This window comes from Barbus barbus (genome assembly GCF_936440315.1).
Source record: "Barbus barbus genome assembly, chromosome: 2".
Lineage (NCBI taxonomy): Eukaryota > Metazoa > Chordata > Actinopteri > Cypriniformes > Cyprinidae > Barbus > Barbus barbus.
The window spans coordinates 8,980,868-8,996,622 of NC_136730.1; the positions used below are offsets into that span (position 1 = coordinate 8,980,868).

The 15,755-nt window shown below is 35.8% G+C and overlaps 1 protein-coding gene and 1 pseudogene across 2 annotated transcripts; both read right to left on the reverse strand.

The window, feature by feature from the left end:
• Positions 1-413: 413 nt before the first annotated feature.
• LOC306883936 (ras-related protein Rab-1B-like) lies at positions 414-8,510 on the reverse strand. The gene is made up of 6 exons (XM_079439472.1): positions 8,175-8,510; positions 4,933-5,005; positions 4,653-4,748; positions 4,331-4,426; positions 3,648-3,779; positions 414-2,822 (listed from the first exon to the last, which is right to left on the reverse strand). The coding sequence occupies exons 1-6, from the start codon at positions 8,186-8,188 to the stop codon at positions 2,628-2,630; spliced, it is 606 nt and encodes a 201-aa protein (XP_079295598.1). The 5' UTR covers positions 8,189-8,510; the 3' UTR covers positions 414-2,627.
• A 1,543-nt stretch (positions 8,511-10,053) lies between these two features.
• Positions 10,054-14,618, reverse strand: LOC306877072 (tyrosine-protein kinase receptor UFO-like; annotated as a pseudogene). The gene is made up of 6 exons: positions 14,573-14,618; positions 13,992-14,096; positions 12,745-12,837; positions 11,463-11,556; positions 11,125-11,323; positions 10,054-10,216 (listed from the first exon to the last, which is right to left on the reverse strand). The product of its transcript is annotated as a tyrosine-protein kinase receptor UFO-like (transcript).
• Positions 14,619-15,755: the final 1,137 nt, after the last annotated feature.

Below are 15,755 nucleotides of genomic sequence, written 5' to 3' on the forward strand. Positions count from 1 at the left end.
TGGGTAAATCTTACAAATTTTATTTAAAATATAAAAAACATTTTGTAATGTTAATTGAATACTTTTTTTTTTTTTTTGTATTATGACATTTTCACATGACAACCAGCCACATTTCATTCACCAACTCCCATTACTATAATGCGTCCAGATGTTTTACTGTCGAGTTCGTCTGTAATTCTCATTATTCTAAATAATGATTCTCATTACATTCTACATTATACTGTAACAGAGTAATGAGAATCATCCGGTCCAGACAAAATGATTTTTATTATTAAAAATGACAAATATTTTGTAATTGCCACAGACATGTTCCTGACAGGTTTTATGCAATTCAACACAGGAAGTGATACTTACCTCACCGCCCACACAATATTTCACTCGACACAACAGAAATGCAAGCAGGAAAAGTCATCTTTAAGTCTCATGTTGATCATTTTATTATATATATTTATAATATGTACAGAGAAGAGAAAACAAGATCAAACCCAGCTATGAAACAGCACCGGGGTGAGCAAGCAAAGAGGGATAGAGAAAGAGCGTGTATATTAGACAGGGAAAACTACTAAAGAGGTGCTTGCCATTTTACCATCGCCGTGTCTTCATTCAAAAAATGAGATGTGCAAATGACATGGATAAAAAGTAAAAAGACGAAAAGCAGAAAAACGCTCCATTGCATTCATAAGTAACCACCCCCCACCCCATACCCTTCATCTTTCCGATAACCCCACACATTACCACAAAATTCATAGATCAAAAGACAGCAGATGTTCTGAGAAAACAATGACCCTTCTGAATGCATCCCAAAAAAGCACTTGTTTAGTGTGTGAATGAGTGCAGGTTTAAATGAGACTTGATTTTCACACAGACGTAACGCGGGATCCACGACGGACCGGTTTTAAAATCAAATCAAAGGAATGTTCCCAAACGCAGTTGCCCCTTGCCCGTCCCTCCTTCCCAGCCATTGCACACATATCCCCATATCCCTGCTACTGCTCCCTCCATCCCGACGCTACCAGTTCACTTACAATATAGCACAAGTAAATCCAGCACACAATATTAGTGACAAGAATGTGCGTTTACGTTAGCATCAGATGTTAGTGGTGTAACAACTAGATTACACTGGCTCAGTGAGCGAAAGTGATCTAATATCACGATGGTGCGACTAGTTAAGATCAAGTGATGCACTAATACTAATGAAGTTCACAAACTAAGTTTTCTAGATCCACGTTGAACATAAAACAGCCAGGTCAAAAACACGGTCATCAGACCAATCATTTGAAGTTTTGTTGTTTGAAAACGCTGATAAGATTGACTTGTAACCATGTGGAGAAGAGTGCAGGTTCCATATAAACCTCTTGAATCACTGAAGGCAACATCTAAATGACCGTCTAGACCTTTAAAGGTCCATCTGTAGGTAGATTATAAGTGGACGAATATTTCTCATTAAAGGACATGGGAGGTCATATCCGGTCTCCTGCGCTGGACCAGTCAATCCCAATATTCCTAGATGTAATACACAATATTCCCATACAAACACACAGCACACTGAACCGGATCCATGGAACTACCAGGCTTTCATCGGTGGCGAAATTAAGGCCCTTCACAAATATGTAAATATATTTACCATATGTAAATAAATACAAAGCGCACACACAATGCATGATGGGTCGTTTTTGGCAGCAGCGATGACTATGGATTGGAAGTCTGGCTCAATAAGATGGTAAAACGACACCAAACTATAGATCTGAGGTTTCAAACCAAAGCCACAAAATTGCTGACCACAGGAAGATACAACCTTGACGTGTCAAGATGGTGTTCGTGCATTCATTTTGAACCTGCGATGGCCGAACACTCAAAAGTGGTCATTGAGGTAATAGAGGGAACAGTAGCTTTTATCGACCAGCCTAAAGCCTAGACCCCCAAAATCCAGATTACGAACAAAAAGCATCCCTATCCGCCTCTTCCCTGTCCAGACTATATCAATGACAGCAGTAAGCCTTTGTACAAGCCTTCATTAGAAAAACAAAAACCTACTGAAAAGAAAAAAAAAACACAAATCAGTCTTAAAAATCACCATAATAACAATAATATACTAGTAGCATGAGAACAAGTATAGAATATTGCCGACTTTGTATGCAGTTGACTTCCTGTCGATTCAGCCTCAGAAGCCATGCTTTCGCCCACAAAACCTCATTCAAGTGACGATGTGAGAGAATTAGAAAAACTAGAGAGATGGGTTAATGCAACCTTGCTAGTTGTTTAAAAGGAAGATTTGAGAATCGCCCCTAAATCAGCTCTCATTCGTTTCTATACATGGACATATGACTGTACTAAAGCTACATCCTGGAAGTTAAGTACAGAGGGCGGGGTTATGGATATGGGTAGGGTTATTAATGTGCACAGGGAGGAAAAATGGGTGAGGTGTCTTACACAAAAGGAAAGGCTAAGGAGAATAAAAACAAAAAGACTATGGTGTCATAAATGAAGCCGTAAGGCTGTTAGACATTGGCTCTTAATGCAGTGGTTCCTCCCGTGAGAATGCTTTGTTTTTTTTGGTGTGTGTGAGAAAATGCATTTGAGAGGGAAAGGGATGGTTGTGTGTATGTATGTGTACACGCTCAGGCTCTTCAACAGCAGCCACCGCCAGACTGCCGCACAGGAGTGCTCTCGATCTTCAGGTTGGGCTTGTCTCCTCCGGTTGTTGCTCCAGGGCCCATACGCTTCTTGATCTCAGCAGCCATAGTCATGAAGGCCTGCTCCACATTCGTGGCATTCTTAGCGCTAGTCTCAAGGAAGGGGATTGCTAAAGAGTCAGAAAATTCCTTTAAGGTAAAAAGAAATCAGAGTGAGGGACTTTTTAAATTTTGCCCAACCTTGTGCTTGGCACTCATGTATAATAAGTGTCAAAGTTTTATCAACTGATTTGAAGACATTACATTACAGTAACTGTAATGGGTAATTTTCTTGCACAATTACACATTAATATAGATTTTTGTCCCATTTTTTTGTTCTGAAAAAATTTAAGTGCTTTATGCCTGTTCAAAATTTCACATCATAAAGCTATGATCACAATTACAGTTGAATTTTTCTGTGAATTTTTGCAGGTGAAATCCAGTTATCCATGCAAACAGGAATTTTGCGTGAGGGAGAAAGATTTTGCATTGGATTCAAGATTTTCAAGTAAATTCACTGTACTGACCAACAGAAAACTGTCACTTTGAAAGTGATTTTGTGCTTCATGCATCACAAAATTATTAACAAAGGACCTCTTTTGCCTATGAAATTTTGATGAAATTTGACTAATATGACTAGTGTTGTAAATGGCTACAGTCAAAGTGAGCTCAAACCCAAGTAATATTCCGGTCTCTTGCAATGCAAGGCTAAATCAAAGTGAAATAGAACAAGCTGATGTATCATTCATGTCCAGAAAACAAATTGTGCAAGGCTGGTTAAACATTGAGTTGAGGTTTATTCAAATCTCTAACCCTTAGCATGAGCAGCAGTATTAGTAGGGGCAAGTACATTATTATGCTACCAATGTCACAAAAATGGGAAGCAATTGGGCTTGAAAAGTCCACTAGTTTTGATTAAAAAAAGGGAACAGAGACTAATACAGATTAGATGTGTCTACTTTAACACATCAATACCTTGGCTGTTGTGTAGTCCACTACTTTCTTGGTGGTAAGGTCACATTTGTTCCCCACCAGCAGCTTGTTAACGTTCTCGCTTGCGTAGCGGTCTATTTCCTGTAGCCACTGTTTCACATTGTTGTATGATTCCTTTAGAGAAAGCAGGGAAGAGAAAACAACTCTTAATTTCAACCTTTCATGTGATAAATGAAGCAGTTTTATCCAGCATTGTTATTATAAACCAAAACTATTAAAATCATTTTCAGTAAAAGCTGAAATAAATATAAATATTATATGGGAATATGTAAATGAACATTTGAAATGTTGCCTTGGCAATTAACTAATTTTAACTTCAGTTTAATAAGTACTTACTGAAACTAAAATTGAAATAAAAAATAAAGCTAAATAGAAATACAAAAAAGACAAAAAGGACCTAAGAAAAAAAAACATTAAAATGAAAGCTGAAAACATAAAAACAAATGCTAATTCAAAATATTAATATGCATTTTAATAACAATACTAAAATAACACTGGTGTTATTATCAATGCACTTAAACTAAGTCTACATAGCATCACAACTACAGGAAAACGTGCTAAACGTCTGTGAGACTTACTGATAACAATTCATTATCAATTCAGCTGCAAATCGTGCCTCGTTAAATTAAGGCCAAACAAGAGGAAAATTTCTGATGACGTCTTACCTGATCCGTGACATCATAAACCACAATGATACCATGAGCCCCTCGATAGTAACTGGAGGTGATGGTTCGAAATCTTTCTTGCCCTGCGGTGTCCCACTATGAGAAAGAAAGAAGAGAACTTTAAGTAATGTCAAACTATGCATGTTTCTAATAAAGGTCTGTCCCCATTTTCACACGTACAATGTAATGAGTTACTAGATTCATCTACTGACCCAAGAAAGCAGGTCGCCATCATCATGTACTGGCGCGCATACAAGCGACTGGCATGCTATCATAGAACATGTGAAAAAGGAGTGTTATGAGAGAGGATGTATAGACTTACAATCTGTAGCTTAATGGTTTTGCCATCAAGTTCAATGGTGCGGATCTTGAAGTCCACGCCTATGGTGCTGATGTAGCTCTCAGTGTACGTGTCATCCTGCAGGAGCAAAGACAAACAGAAAAGAGAATGAAAAATATTTACATTTGTGGATATACTACATCATCTACAAAAGACATTCAGTCAATTCTATATCATTTGCAGACTGCATGTTTTCAGTTGATTTTTAATGAACGTTTGGCAGCAAAAGCTGACAAAACAACCCATCTGTGCCTGTACTCACAGCAAATCTCAACAGCAGACACGACTTCCCGACTCCAGAATCACCGATGAGGAGCAGTTTGAACAGGTAGTCACTAAAATTAAGAAAAATACATTAAATACACCATTTTGAAGATCAATTTAAACTTTATATCTTACGACATTTTCAAGTCAAATGGGTTACTATAACACTAAGACCTAAAGATGTATCACTCCATACAGTGTCAATTTAGTATTATTTATATACTAATATTTTAAATTACCTTTATTTGTAATATTTTCCATTTTCATTTTAGTTTCTTTTCATAATTCTGTCATGACTTTTTTTACTAAAACAAAACACAACAGCAATACATTAAAATAAAAACATGATTATATTTCAGTTTTGAATATAAATTCAAACTTTGTATCTTACAAGTCAAATAGTTTATTAAAATAGTATAAAACCGCAAGTTTTATTTTATTATTCCATACAGCGTTATGTTAGTATTATTGATATACTACTGCAGTATTTATTATTATTAGGTCTATTCACTTCAACTTATTTTCATGTCTAGTTTTTGTTTACATTTTTTAAGTCTTTCATCTAATATTTATTTACTTTATCCAAGCTTCATTTCAATTAACAAAAACTTTTTTTTAATACTTTTACCTGTTTCACAGACAAGGCTTAAGCCTAGTCCTAGGCTAAAATTCTTATAGACTATAGGTTCTTTGACTATAAGTCTTAGATGTTTCAACTGAAATAAACTTGCACTGACTGATCTTGTGCCTTTGTTTTGTCTCAAGATGCACCCCAGGGGGCGGTTTCATAAAACAAGTTTACCAAACAAGCCAGGCTTATTTCAGTTAGTCTGACTTATTTGGAACCCGAATCAATTGACAATAAGTCAAGCTAACTGAAATAAACCTGTCATATTTGGTAAACTTGTTTTATGAAACAGGTCCCGGTTATGTTTTTTTCTAAGCACATTTATAAAAATTACTTAAATGTCCTAATTGAACTATGGCCTAATCCTGGTTTAGTCTAAGCCCTGTCTGTGAAACAGGGTCTTAGTTTTCATTAACAATGACAACCCTGCTACAATAGTTACATTAGTGAAGATAAGCATGCAGTACGGCAGAGCTAACAGGTAGCATATTGTAAATCATGTGGTCTGAAGTAGTTTGGCTCATGTGAACTGTGTCTATCTTTGTACACAGTAAGACCAACAGCAAAGATGCTTGGCCTGTAAAGAGTAGTGTGCATATTGACTTGTAGGAATGGTGTTTGTCCTGTTATGTTAATACATCGATGACACTACATTATAGTCTTGAACTAATCATACAGCACATCACATTTGGTTTTCATAGGTTAAACTGATATAATAAAAAAGTGGCATCAGTATTGTTAAAATGTTAACTGGTTTGGAAACAAGTTGTAAAATCAACTGCCATTTTCAAAAACCAACAGCGAGGAATCTGGTTCACATTGATGGTGAAGTAGGTTCAAAACAAAATCAGCATAAACAAAGTATCCCCTGCCACATTCAGCTGAGCCAATCTGATTCCAGCGATGACTGTCGCAACTAGGGACCTATTCTGGTTTCTAAATTCAAGCACTAACAGGCTGAGAAATGTTGCATCACACAACAGTTGTGAAGCAATCATAACTCTCAGAATGCTAATGATACACAGAGTCCTTGCATGTGGCAAGAGAAAAACAAGAGGTGTTATACCCACAAACAAGAAGAAAAAGCGCAATCTCAAACAAGTAAAGCATTCCAGTGCTCAGGGGTGTATTCCAGAAAGCACGGTTAACTTACCTACAGCTAAACCCTGAACTTTGGGTTGATTAACCCCAAACCTTGCTTACTCGAGGTATGTGGTTCCAAAAACGCGTCCAGGAGTAAGTTCATTCAACTCAGAGTATGTTCCTGGTTAAGACTCAAGACATTCTCAACAGAGCAACGAATCGACGAGTCACTATGGAAACGGACTCTAAGAAAAAGCGTAAATATAAAATGTAATAAGTATATATAATAAAATAAATTAAACATTGCCTTGTCATAGTGTTTTATAATTTATACAAATAACTGTTATATATGCCAATAAAATAAATAAAATAACCATATTAGAATAATATATTACCTTATTTATTAGCGCTTATATATATATATATATAGCCTTATAGGTTATATTATATAATCTAATATATGTCACGCGTGCTCTGATAGCGTTGAAGTGAACTAACCCTGAACATAAACTGCTCTGGAGCAGGTTATCTTCAGAAAGCAAGTTACTATGGTTACTTACATACCCCGAAAGTGACCTCCGATTTTGGAACCGAAAGCCGAGTTTATCCGCTTGCTTATCCTCAAACTTACCCGGGTATGTCACATAACCTGCTTTCTGGAATACACCCCAGTTCTATGTTTTAACGAGTACATTTCAGTCAAACACTTTCTGCAATAAAAAAAACACCATAAATTGGATATAAGTGGGTCGGTCAATGGCCAATGCTGTACAACTTCGCCATTTACAACACAGAAAGGAAGTGAAATATGTTTGTTTGAGCATCCTGACCTGGACTGGCATATCAACATTGGCTCAATGGCACGAGTTTGGGGTGGGACTACCTGTTTAACTGACCAATGGCAAACAGGGGAGCGTTTGAAACATGTTTGTGTTCATTGTTGCCAGTGAAACAGCTGCACTTGTAATATAGCTGATGGACATTCATGCAATATTCATGACGTCTGAATGTATGCAGACTTGTAAGCTGACCGCTTGCTACTGAGAAAACACAATAAATACGAAGCTCTTCCAGATGTAAAACTGACTTTCACTTCACAGGCCTAATAAAAACCACATGACACCGTGCGCGTGCATTTAAAGGGCATATGCGCTCATGTGCAAGATTCATTTTGACAGCTGGATTTTGTTGTTGTTGTTGTTTTTGACATCCGGATTCAGCCTGGTGTCAGTAAACTAATGATGTCACTCCGTCGCTACGAAAACCAACCAAAACGGCAAATGCTAAAATTAGGTGCTATAAACACTAACTAACGACCGTTATACACTTTAAAGGTACAATAATTATACACTTTAAACGTACAATAGCGATAATACTGCTCGTTAGAGTAAGAAGTCGTCTGAGGGAGCAAATATTCTTTGAATTGTCCGTTAGTTCCGGGCGCTGTTAGCCGTTGAGGCTAGACAAAGCTAACTCACACTGACGCTTCGCGACTACACAAACAACGACATCCGCCGTCAAATACTCACTATTCTGGATTCATGGTGTGTTTGTGTCGTTGTCGTCGGGTTCAGCAGGAGATCGGACTCGTTTGTCTGCGAGCAGAGGCGATAATGATGAAGAGGATGACTTGTAACGTTAGGTCTGGAATCCAGAGGCACTGATTTAGCCCCTCCGATCACACCGCGACACTGTCTTCTCGTTGGATTCAGTCACTTGATGGACATTACTGACCATATAACGCAAAACGCTGTTATTTTGTTCTGCTTTTCTTCCTTCCTTCCGATCTGCCCCTCGCTCGAAGTACAAGATGGCTGCGCAGGTGCGGCAGTGACATCAGATGACGTGGCATTACGGACTGACCTGATAGAAACAACCCAGAGATTCCAGATATTCGACTCATCAAGTCAACTTAGAAACTTACAATGTATATATATATATATATTATATATATATATATATATATATATATATATATATATATATAAAGGGAAAACTGGTTTATTGACATTTTACACACATATTGCATAAAGCAAAATGGAATATCATTGTTATATCTTTCTTAACATAGTTGAGAATCATTTTTATTCAGTTAAAAAAATTATTGGTGATTTTAAAATTTACATTTGTTTTTGCTTTTTCGTGTTTATTCATGTCTTTATTATTATTATTATTATTTTAAAACTGAGTCCTGGTGTTAATTTAAGTCCTAATTTAAAAAAAAAAATCTTTTACTTTTTTCTTATGCTCTAAACACAGTAATGACATGAAAAAATTGTTAACTTTTTTTCTGATAGTCAGGGGGATATATATAATTAAACAATCATAAATATATATATATATATGTAGTCTATTACATGTAATTATGTTACATATACATATATATGTGTGTGTGTGTGCGCGCGTTTTTGTGACAAATGAGGACATACGTTTGTATATTGAAACAGGTATGACAGGTATAACAAGGTGAAGGTGACTTTTCTTAAAAGTGGGGACATTACCCCATGTCCCCACTTTTCAAGACGCTTATAAATCATACAGAGTGAGGTTTTTTGGGGGAAAGCAGAATGCAGTCTCCTGTGAGGGCTAAGTTTAGGTGTAGGGTAATAGCACATACAGTTTGTACAGTATAAAAACCATTACACCTATGGGATGTCCCCACTTTTCACAAAAACGAACGTGTGTGTTATTCTAATTTATATTTTTTAAACCTACCATAATTTTCCCCATGTCATAATAGTAATAGGAGCATGAGAATCATATGACATGAGTCATGACAACATGACAATCAAATACTCACACACATATCCATATTTTATTGGACTTAGATATTAGAAAGGCAAGATGCTACATGCAAAACTGATGTACAATAAAACACACACAAACAAAAAGTGTGTGTGTGTGTTTATATACCGGTGGGGGCTTAAACCTGAATACACACAGACTCATGGGGACTTGTGTCACGGAGGGACCTAAACTGAGGTAAACAAGCTTATAAATCACACAGAATTAAGTTTTTTGAAAATCTAAAAATGCAAACAATAGAATATACGGTCTGTACAGTAGAAAAACCATTACACCTATGAGAGTCCCCACAAGGATAGTGAAATGTGTGTGTGTGTGTGTGTATATATAATTGTAATAAGTGTATTAAATAATAAGAGTATTAAAAATATATCTCATATTACTAATTTCAATATATATATATATATATATAGGCTACAGTGTAGAATAAAGTAGAAAAATAAAAATATGTTTTGAGAAATATGTATTAAATGCTTTGATAAATATGAATTCTCTCATGTATTTCTAGTAATGTGTACTTTTATGTCGTTTGTGAAACCAAAATCTCATCATAAAACTTAAAATATGTATTAATAAATGCATAGTGTGGATTACATTCTCATATTAAATTATAATGCACAGCAGGTCTTCCTCCTCCAGACCCAGGTTGATGTAGTGGGCCACATTGCTGGCCTCCAGGGGTGGAAGCTCAGACAGAAGTGCTTTGAGGTTCTGGCCCAGCTCTCCAAATCCTGGCCTCTGAGAGGGATCTCTGTGCCAACATAAGCTCATACCAGACAGAGGAAGAGTCAAAGGAAAATGGAGAAGGAGAGCAGAAAAGAGAGAACACAAAAAGCACTAGACTGAATCATCTTCCAGATCTGCAGTTTAAAAACCACTCTTGTGATTTATGCTTCTAAACATGCCCAAAACATTATTATATCCAATGATTTATAATCCAGGTGCATATGCACATTACCACCATGATTCATGAGGATTCTTAAAACATACCTAAACTTTTGCTACTAGGACTGATTTCATTAGTCTTGCAATAGACAGTTTTTGATAAAGGCTTAGTCACAGATTCCTGATAAACAGAATTGTCCATAAATAATATTTTTTTTTGTTTAGTGCTACTTTTTGAGATGTTTTGATGAAAAATGTGCTTACAATTTACTGTCATTGTCCCCTTGTATATATAATATATATATATTAGAGTTTATTGGTGGGTAAATCTCATTAAAAACTAATCCAGGTCATATTTTTCCCACAGACAAAAACAAAAAATATGTATTGGAGTATAGGATTGTATAGTATAGGATTTATTTATAGGATTGGAGTGGTGTCGATTACTTGTGGATTATTGTAATGATTTATTAGCTGTTTGGACTCTCATTCTGACGGCACCCATTCAATGCAGAGCATCCATTGGTTTTCATTTTTGAGCTAACTATTCCTTCACTGAAAAACACTGCAATTAATAATAATAATTTATTCTGTTTTTATTATTATTAAATTTTCAGTAAAGTTATGAGAATTGGGATCTATAGTGTTCTATATGGGGGGAAAAAAATGTTTTTCCTTCTGATTGGCAGGTTTCACCATTTGTTCAGTTTGTAATATGACACAAAGAACCTATTTCACTCATTTCTACATTAGACACAAAAAACAGTGATCAATTTTAAAACAAAGCACTGTATTAATACTGCATTACAAGCATAAATAGGACTGGCCACATCACTCTTGGTGGTGTATAAGAAGTCAGACAGACTCTATAGCCATCCACCTTACAGGCATGCTAACAGCCATATTCTTCTGCCTATAGTAGTTACTGGAACAGATGTTCTTAGACAGGCCAAAGTCAGCCACACAGACATGCAGATCATCCCCCAACCTGTGAAAGTCCAGCACTGGGTAAGTATGGGAAAAACCATTTTGTTCATCATTAGGCATGGCTTCTTCTCAAAACAATGCAAGTATTAACAGGACAATTATTGCGTAATGTGCTTTTTGTTGCCCTCCTGTGGACTCACATGCAATTGCGGGCTGCCAGGTCTCTGTGTAAGAAACCCTGAAGGCTAAGATACTCCATTCCTGCAGCAATGTCAATCATGAAACGCAGAAGAACTGGAGAGAAGAGACCAGTTTAGACGACGGAATGTATATAGTCAGATATGCGGTTATGTTTTACCGCTAACCCTTTATAATAATAATAATTCATTACATTTATATAGCGCTTTTCTGCTTTTCTAAGCACTCAAAGCGCTCTACATTGTGAGGGGTGGTGTGAGGGTGGTGTTTATATAAAATAACAGTAAAAAGAAGGAGAAGTCCAAAAGCAGGTGTGAGACTGACCATGGGAACATCACCGTAGCTGGTCGCTTTGCGGAAGCGGTACATGGATGGAGGACTCCGGACCTCTGTCATAACCTTATCTGTCAGTAGCATTCATCTCTAGAGAAAATCCATGATGTTCAATTTAATTATATTTAAAATAATTAACACAGTCATTATTTACCTATCCCCTTTATACTGGAAACCGTGTGATTATTTTTCCCCCATAAAACACAACAGGAGCATTTGAAGGGTCTTCATGCATATGTAATAGGCTGTATAATGAATAATTAGCTATAGGGTATACAATCAATCAATCTATCAATTATTTCTATTTTAGCTGCACTGCTCCTTTAAAGCAATGACGACATACTGCATGACCTTGACTGGCTGCTGAACATCATAGTATTGGACAGATGCCAATTACATTATTACAATTACAGTTGCCAACACTTTCAATTGAAAGTAGCTAAAACTGGTAGCTAAATGTCACTAGATGACATCATAATGCCAAATTCACTGATCTATGTAAAGATGAATAGAGATCAGTGGGCAAGATGAGAACTTAGATAAGATTTGTCCAAGAAGTGAAACTTTTGAAAAAAGTCTCAAAAGGGGTGGGGAAGTCGCTAAATCTAAAACACTGGTTGCTATGATCCATTTAATTCTTACAATGGAACAGCCCCCCCTCCCATCCCCCCACCCAACCATAACTCTGTAGGTCAAAGACAAGCAGGAGGTAAAAGTCAAGCGTATCCCACTGTTAATGTGCAGCTACAGGCATCACCAGAGGAACTTGTGGAAGTTCACACTTTGCCCTTGGATGGGCCAATCCAGGCCACAGATGACCAGTTGCCATGGAAACGTCTGTGCCCTTTTAAATCAGGTTATCCAAAATATTCCACTCCAACTAGACATAAATTATACATTTTAGCCTAGATTTCAAACATGAAATAATCATTTAATTCAGGAGAGACATACCAAGCAATTTAACTACATTCACATGATCAAAATGCTTCATAATTTCTGCCTTCTTGAGGAAGGACTCCAGATCTTCTTTACTGTGGACTGCACCTGATTTGACAGGAATGTTTACTGACATGACAGCAAGAAAGAGGCTGATTTAATTAATTGTGTAAATTGCATTGTCTCAAGCTTGTACTTAATTCTAAACTGAGATCATATATTACTTTTTAACTTATCAGAATCTCATATTTTACTGTTACTTGCTCTCTGCATTATATACACTATATACCTTTCAAGGTTCTCTCTGCCACTCTGATATCTTGTCCTTTTTGAGGGGAAAATATGCCCTCGTAGACGGCCCCAAATTCTCCCGAAGATGGAGGAATTCCAGTATAAGAATCCATTTGCAGAATGCAAAATGACAATCAAAATACTGTTTTCAATCAAATGATTCCTTAAATAAATTATATATATATTATATAATACAACCCCAGTTGCAAAAAAAAAAGTTGGGATGTTTTGTAAAATGCAATAAAAAAAAGAATCTGTGATTTGTTGATTCTCTTTAACCTTTATTTAATTGACAAACGTACAAAGAAAAGATTTCCAATGTTTTCACTGACCAACTTAATTGTGTTTTGTAAACATAAACAAATTTTGATTTGATTTTGGGGTTAAAACAGTTATTACATTTTCACTTCATTTTATTTTCTATATGGGTAGCATATGCATTACATTTACCAATTAAGATTAGGTTAAAATATTAAAAATGAAATACTAAAATATAATTAAATAATCGAAGAAAAATACACAAATGCATGTTTATATACATCTATATAAAAGTTCCCATTTATTATAAAAAAGTAAAAAAAAAAGGGAAAGTGTACACTACCAATAAAACATTTTTTTTTTATTTTTATTTTTTTATTCTATTTGAATGTATGTTTTAATTTTATGGAATATATTTAATATGCTATATTGTTTTTAAATTATATTTTTTAAAACATTTTTATTTTATATATGTTATGTATGTGATTTATTCCATTTTCAGCATCATTACTCCAGTCTTCAGTGTCACATGATCCTTCAGAAATCATTCTAATATGCTGATTTGCTGCTCAAGAAACATTTTTTTTTACATAGGACTCTCCGATAAATAATATTGGTTGCATTTCAACCTTTTCAAAAGTATATTTTTAGATCTGTGCAGACAAATTTGCAAGACCCAGAAAAAAAAGATCAGGGTGAGAGTTTGTTTATACCTTTCCCAAGCTTTTGGCCCATTGTCAGCTTCGTACGCTCCACCATCACGTCTCTAAGATCACACAGCAGCCTATTACTCATCCCTTCCAACATCTCAACTGATCCTGACACAGAAAGAAGGGAATAATGTCTAAGTTATACATAACCAATAAGTTACTTTTCAAGCAACCAAAAATTAAAAAAATAACTAAAATATTTCAAAATGTCTTCAGACTTGCCAAAGCCTTCTATGAGAAGTCAGAATAATTCTCACCAAATTATAAATTAATATATTCACATTCAACACTTTTTTTTTTTTCTTTTTGCTTTTATATTCTTATTGAATAAAAAGTGGGTAGAGATTATTACATTTCAACTATTTGAATAACAGTGGGAAATCAAATTTCAAAATGTACGTTTTTCTAAAGGTCTCCCCTTTTCTAAACCACTTTTTTAAATAAGCATATGCATTTTGACTCTATTTGAATGCTTTTATTGAGTATTATGATTGTCGGTAACACACTTGGTATGCGTCAGAGTTGTCGGAAATTTGAATGTATAGATGACAGGAATCCAAAAATGACTTCTCAGTTAAACGTACTTGTGGATTCTAGCTGAGCTCGGTCCAGTATGCAGTTCATATCCATAGTCACGCTGAGACACTTCCTCTCCAAGTGTTGTACTTCTGGGAGGACAAGGCCTACATTCAGCACTCTGATCACAGCTGCTCATCCTGCAAGCTGAATGAAAATCATCATTTTAACTGTGTATACAGAACTGGACAGAGATCTCAAACTCTTTATGAGCTTCTCTATCCACATTCATTTTATGGTTTTATAGTCTACTCTTAATGAATGTTAAAATCTATTTTTGTGAATAGAATTGTTTCTATTTATACTTCTATATGACATAGGATAAAGCCTGTTTCCACAACATGACAAAATGATTAAAATGGTGATCTCACAATAAGGCTTTTCTGAATATCTCACAATCTTATTTTCTAGCAATTCCGAGCAAAAAAAAAAAAAACTTCTGAGAAGAAAAGCATGAACTCTGAGATATAAACTCACAATTGGACTGAAAATGTTAACATGGTGAAAATAGAAGTAGACTCACTGTTGACTATCTCCGGTTGAGCAGTGTATACTTGTTCTTGAGGACGTCGATATGGAGTTACATCAGATCTGGATATGAGCTCTGTTTCTTGACCTCCGCTGAACACATACACACAAATCAGCTAACAATATATTTTATGCAATACAGATTCACTTGCCCTAAACAGAAAAAAAACTATTGCCATGCTAAAATATTATAAAAATGTAAATGAAAATTTTATGCACTGACCATTATTCCAGAGATTTTGAAGGACCAAGACTTATTTATGTTGGACAAGCATGCAAATGCATAAACATTTGCATTTTCATATACAATATGTTTACCTGAGCTTGCGACGCCTTTCAAAGATGAACACCACAGCAATGAGAATGAGAAAAACCAGAATGCCACACACTAGACCAGCAGTTGGGACAGGAGAGGGCCCCAGGCTGGAATCAGCAATAGAGTTAGGAGCGGACATCAGGCTGCTGGAGGTCTTACTGAAACACACAATTGTAGCACTGTATATATCATTGACTGTAAACATAAAAACTAACACTACATTTTAAGGACAATGTCAGTAGAGCTTTTCTGTGCAAAAAATCCTTTCTATGATGCCAGGGTGTTGTATAGTGCCAGGGCACTGCTTTGCAGTTGCTAAGATGCTCTAAGTGGTTTTTACTATGGTA

Coding starts and splice junctions, on each gene's coding strand:
- LOC306883936 (XM_079439472.1), bottom strand. Junction 4,749..4,932: donor GTCTGCTGTTGAGATTTGCT/GTGAGTACAGGC, acceptor TTGCTCCTGCAG/GATGACACGTACACTGAGAG. Junction 3,780..4,330: donor TTTATGATGTCACGGATCAG/GTAAGACGTCAT, acceptor CTTTCTCTAAAG/GAATCATACAACAATGTGAA.